The 6,391-nt window shown below is 50.7% G+C and overlaps 1 protein-coding gene across 1 annotated transcript; it reads left to right on the forward strand.

Moving 5' to 3' along the window:
• Positions 1-801: 801 nt before the first annotated feature.
• aoc1 (amine oxidase copper containing 1) lies at positions 802-4,853 on the forward strand. Its single transcript, XM_056411119.1, has 4 exons — positions 802-2,338; positions 3,326-3,614; positions 4,017-4,149; positions 4,569-4,853. The coding sequence occupies exons 1-4, from the start codon at positions 802-804 to the stop codon at positions 4,836-4,838; spliced, it is 2,229 nt and encodes a 742-aa protein (XP_056267094.1). The 3' UTR covers positions 4,839-4,853.
• Positions 4,854-6,391: the final 1,538 nt, after the last annotated feature.

Here is a 6,391-nt window from a genome sequence, read left to right on the forward strand (position 1 = left end):
ATGACTGTCCTGTCAAATAAGTTTAAATAGTTATTACTGCACACCTAACAATAGTGTATTAGTCCTGTTACTCAGAGTGATGCTGGTATCCAATCTCAGGAGTCACAGGAACACTTTAGCTGTATTTCCACAATAGCCTCATATTCCACATGTCTTGATAAGAATATGCTCTCGCATCAAGTTTACATTAGACATGTCACATTGTGACCAATAGTGGAATAGAGTGTTCATGTTAAGAATGAACCGGCTTTGGGGCCTTTTGTTGGTTATTCGGGGCTGAATAAGTTTGGTATTTTTTATATCTAGACATCATGAAACACGAGGTGCCCTGTAGTCTGGGTCCAGCTCCATCCCACTGGGACTCAGGTGGACTGCAGAGGAAGAGGAGTGAGAAGCGCTCAGCTCTCTCTCTTAAGTGTGCAGCACAAACAGGAACAGCAGGAAGACAAACAGAGAGCAGTGAGGAGGTCAAAGGTCAACGCCGTGCTCTGAGTGTCGTGGGGAGCTGATAGATTGTGTTGAGAGGAGAAGACAAGCGAACACAGAGATGTTATTGATCCAGTTGGGAACAGAAGACAGAAGTGTCCATGGACTTCTGCAGAGAGCGATGACTCCAGCTAGCTGAGCTCCTTTTGTTAGTTTGGGAACAAAATAAATCAAATAAAGTAGAAACAGAGTTCTTCTGTCTGAAGCGACCTCGTTCTCAAAGATTGATGACGAGATCCTTTTCCAGGGCCAACATGAGCGAGAGTTCCCGTGAAACATCTAACTGACGGTGCGTGCTCTGGTCTTCTTTCAGCCATGAGACTTCTCTGTCTGCTGCACCTGGTCTGCTTGGCTGGTGGCAGCGGCTCCAGAACCAGAGACTGGGCTCACCACGGCGCCCCCATGTTTGCCGACCTGACGGTGCGTGAGATGAAGGCCGTGCGGGCCTACCTGCACGCCGTCCCCGAGCTGCAGCTCACCGATGCTCGCAGCAAGACTCTGACGAAGAACAGCATCCTCCTAATGGAGCTCCATCTGCCGAGGAAGCACGAGGCCCTGAGAGTTCTGGACCGCGGACAGGCCAGACCCCCACGTCAGGCCCGCGTGATCGTCCTGATGGGGAACCAGACCGGTCCCAACATCACCGAGTACATCGTCAGTCCTCTGCCGTCCCCGAACTCCCACCAAGTCAAGACGTTCAAAGGGGGGCGGCCCGTCCGCTTTGAGTCGAGGCCGATGACCTCCTCAGAGTACGAGCATGTCACCGACATCCTCAAGAAGATCACGACCACCGCCCACCAGTTGCTGCTCGAGACCACGGGAGGGTTTTCCTTCTCCAACTGCTCCGACCGCTGCCTGACGTTCTCAGACATCGCCCCCCGGGGGCTGGGGCCGGGCGAGAGGAGGACCTGGGTCATGTTGCAGAAGTTTGTGGAGGGATATTTCATCCACCCAGTGGGATTCGAGGTGTTGATCAACCACCGGGACCTGGACCCAGACAAGTGGACGGTGGAGAAGGTCTGGTACAACAGCCGGTACTTTGACAGTGTGGAGGAGCTGGTGGAGCAGTATGAATCCGGGGGCGTGGAGAAGCTCCAGCTGCCCGATCACGATGTCAATGACCTCTACTCCACTTACATCCCGCGGGGTCAAAGCAGTACGCCCACTGACATCCACGGGCCGAAGCTGGTTGAGCCTCAGGGGCATCGCTACTTCATCGACCACAACTTTGTGGAATATGCCGGATGGTCCTTCGCCTACCGAGTGCGCTCCTCGGCTGGGCTTCAGGTGTTTGACTTGCGCTTCAAAGGAGAGAGGATCGCCTATGAGATCAGCCTCCAAGAAGCTATTGCCTTCTATGCCGGCGACACCCCCGCCGCCATGCAGACCAAGTACATCGACGCCGGCTGGGCGATGGGAAGCTCCACCTACGAGCTGGCGTCTGGAATCGACTGTCCGGAAATCTCCACCTTCGTCGACCTCCACCACTACTCGGACACGGACAAGCCGGTGCTCCACAGGAACGCGCTGTGCATCTTCGAGATGACCACGGCGACGCCTTTGAGGAGGCATTTCAACTCCAACTTCAAAGGAGGATACAACTTCTACGGCGGGCTGGACAACACGGTGCTGGTGCTGCGGACCACCGCCACGGTGTACAACTACGACTACATCTGGGACTTCCTGTTCTACCAGAACGGGGTGGTGGAGGTGAAGGTCAGCGCCACCGGCTACATCCACGCCACGTTCTTCACTCCCAACGGACTTCACTACGGGACCAGGGTGCACCACCATGTGCTGGGCAACCTGCACACACACCTCATCCACTACAAAGTGGACCTGGATGTTGCCGGTGAGCATCGCGGTGCATTTAGTTTCAAACGTCTGTGTTAAAGCAGGAACTCTTCGTTGATCGTCTGCACAAGACAAAGAATGAAAGATCAGAGAAAGTTTCAATCCATTTTTTATGAATTATGGGTAAATTGGATGATTCTGTGAAGCGTAGCAAGACTTCTATGTGTTTACCGTCAGGCATCCCGTCTTGACTTTGAACAGGAACTGTAACCACATCTCTCCCCAAGGTGTTAGTTACCTGACCCTCGCGTCCCGGAACCACAACCATGTGCTATCTCCACAACGGGTTCCATGTCGGAGATTGTGGAACGTGAGAACTTTATAAGTCACTGATCAGACAAACTTAATCCGCCACTTTGTAGAATGGCTAACATTTCATTGTTTGATGGGAAAACCCATCACACGAGAATAATGGATAAAAAGGTCATCACTAAGTATTCCTGCCAGTGTTTCTATGTATCTATGGCCCCTTTAAGGGAAAGGGGCCATAGATACATAGACCCTATAACATAACTATAGAAACATAGAACCTATAACATAACTATAGAAACATAAACCCTATAACTATAGAAACATAAACACTATAACATAACTATAACTATATAAACATAGACCCTATAACATAACTATAGAAACATAGAACCTATAACATAACTATAGAAACATAAACCCTATAACTATAGAAACATAAACACTATAACATAACTATAACTATATAAACATAAACCCTATAACATAACTATATCAAAATAAACCCTGAGGCTGTGAATGAGCTGAAGACATAAGCGGGGTCTTTTATTGGGTCTTTTATTGGGTCTTTTATTGGTGCCAGTCCAGATAACCCGTTCCCTGGACTTTGCCCGTGGTGAAGGAGACCTGAGTGTCTCTGAGTGACTCCTGTGATCAGCCCTCCTCCATGAAGCATCCCTCCATGCCAACGGGCCGCATGGCCTCTGACTCCTAATGTTCCTTCTCTGTGCCTCAGGTCGGGGGAACAGCTTCGAGACGTTGGATCTGAAGTACGTCAACTTCACGAACCCCTGGAGCCCGGATCATTTCATCATGCAGTCCAAACTCGAGCGGACGGAGCGCAAGACGGAGCGAGCCGCCGCGTTCTCCTTCGGCAAGAAGTTCCCCCGCTACCTCCACTTCTACAACCCCAACAAGGCCAACAAGTGGGGGAGCCAGAGGGGGTACCGCATCCAGTTCAACTCCCACGGCCACAGCGTCCTGCCGAGAGGCTGCCGGGAGGAGAAAGGCATCAGCTGGTCCAGGTAACCACATCGTGCTTTAGAAGTTAGAACACAGAGGGGATGAAGGGGACGGACTGAAGCCCGACATGCCTTCATTGTTGTTATGGTTCTACAAGTCTGGATGGCCCTCCGTCACATTGGAGTCGACAGTCAAACGTGAGGATGGCTCACACACGTTTATCTCTTTGTCAACCCATGGAGGCCATGAGCAGTCTACCTCTGGGAGTCAGAATCAGGTCAGTGTAGATGTCTGGTGGGGGAGTCGACAGCTGGTTTCCTCTCTGTTGGGCTGTTGGGCTGAAGGATAACGATGAGGACCCTGGAGACCCAGTGGGAGGTCACAAGGTTGAATGTAGAATAACCTGACTGAGAAGAAGAACATCAACTTCTACTGGTCAACATTAGAGCCCACTGTGTCCCCAGGTATCCTCTGGCTGTGACCCGGCATAAAGACAGTGAAGCCACCAGCAGCAGCATCTTCACCCAGGGGGACCCCTGGGACCCCGCCGTGTCCTTTGAGGACTACATCCGTAACAATGAAGACATCGTCAACCAGGTACAGAAGTCCACATGAAAGCCAAGACTCTCTGGATCAGATTGAGATCAATGTTCTTGTATTCACAATAAACGAGTAAACAAACACTGAATGAAGAAATGAATGTTGTTGAAGATCGTCGTGGAAACACGAGAACGACCTCCACCCACGGTAAGAAGCATTCCTATCGGATGTTTGACATAGAAGTCACAACCCACTCACGGGTCCTTTGTGCTGTTTCTAAGGGACTCTCAGAAATGTGGTTTACATTTCGGGGGCGGGGTGTTGTTTTCTAAGAAGTTCGTCATCGGTTCCCGTTTCCTCCTCCTTCTTTGGTTCTGGTCCCTGAGCCTCGCGGTGACTCGCTCATGCTGACATTTCCTTGTGTTTACACTTTTAAGTAGATAAAGTGTGACCGTGGTGTTTGCTCTACGCTGCAGGACCTGGTTGCCTGGGTGACGGTGGGCTTCCTGCATGTGCCTCACTCAGAAGACATCCCCAACACGGCCACGCCCGGCAACGCCGTGGGCTTCTTCCTCCGGCCGTTCAACTTCTTCGACGAAGACCCTTCGGTGGCGTCGAGAAGCACCGTCATCGTCCGGCCGGGACCGGGCGGCCGGCCCCAGATCCAGAGGTGGACCCCGGAGGTCGTAGGTCACTGTGTGACGGACAAGCCCTTCTCGTACAACGGCAGCTACGCAGGAGTCTAGAGCTGCTGGGTTACCTCCAATACCGTCACTCTGAATAAAAAACATCTCTTGTAAAGTGTGTTGGCTCAGTCAGCCTGACTTTCTTCTGTAGTGATGACTAACAACCACGCTCAAAGTTTAGCTGCTCATGTTCTAAATAACTACACGTACGAGTGAATCTTAATGTTGACGGTGCCACACAGGGGGGGGGGGGGGGGTCTATGTCACAGGGACCAGGGCTCCTCTAATCCCATGTTGGGTTTCCATGGCTGAGGTTTAGCCGCGGCGAGCATTCAGGATGCAGAATGCTCTGGATCCTGGATGCTGCCCCCCCAGCAGGCTCCTCTTGCCCCCGTGGAGAGACAACAGGCCTTCCAGAGCACACAGACCGGTTCCGGATCCTTCCCCACAAACAGTCCAGGATCCCACGGGGCTGCTGCGTCTCCATGGAGACCACGTTACCACCACCGTGGCTCAACGTCCAACACAGCCGCATCAGGTGGAGGATTCCTGACTCCTCACTCCTCAGAGATGAATCCAATGAACCTGTTTCCATCACGTTGGGCGATTGATTGAAACTAATAAACGACGATCAATAAACGCGGCTCTCCGTCGGACCCAAACGAAACACAACGGACAAAGAAAGATGCAGGTTGATGCTGAGAAGTCGTTTTGTTTGAGGAGTAAATAATGAGCCACAGTCTGAGCCTTTTATAAATGTGTGCCCATGTTTTACAGTCGCATGGTAAAGAGATCAGGACGTCTCATGAGTCAATGGACAGCAGCAACACACGGCACAGCGATCGGGTAACAAGCATTCCTGTCACCATGGCGATGGATGTCAGTGAAAACACACTTCCTTCATTCTCAACATCACGCGTACACAAACATCCAGAGGGATGTGACATGAGCAGCTGCAGACACACAAGGACTCTTCGTTCCCTCATCTTTGTGGTACTGATGAACACATGTTGCTGTCAGCAGCCAAACACACGCAAATGAATACTCCCTTGGTATTGGTACCCCAGTCTGGTTATGGGATCAAGATAACAACAGTGACGTAAGAAGATGAAGAACTCCTGGTGGGATGAAGAGGTCTGTGAGTCTCGATGGTGTGTTGGTACCGCCTAGTGGTTCCTTTAAAGTTCAGTCCAGGTCCAGTTCAGTGGGATGGAGAGACTGTATATATATATATATAAATATATGTATATATACGTATATAAATATACATATATATATAGACAGAAAACCCGGGAGCATTATTGAGGATACAGTCTGTTGCTATGACAACAGACCAACACACAGGAAGTCCCAATCTGTGAATATCTTTCCACCTTTACTGAACTTTGTTTAGTCGTGTCCCCGACGTCTACACCGACTGCTGATCCCTAGTGGTCACTCTTTATATTATAACTGCTGATCCCTAGTGGTCACTCTTTATATTATAACTGCTGACCCCTAGTGGTCACCATTTATATTGTAACTGCTGCCCCCTAGTGGTCACTCTTTATATTGTAACTGCTGCCCCCTAGTGGTCACTCTTTATATTGTAACTGCTGCCCCCTAGTGGTCAC

This window comes from Pseudoliparis swirei, unplaced genomic scaffold, assembly GCF_029220125.1.
Source record: "Pseudoliparis swirei isolate HS2019 ecotype Mariana Trench unplaced genomic scaffold, NWPU_hadal_v1 hadal_120, whole genome shotgun sequence".
NCBI classification, from domain to species: domain Eukaryota; kingdom Metazoa; phylum Chordata; class Actinopteri; order Perciformes; family Liparidae; genus Pseudoliparis; species Pseudoliparis swirei.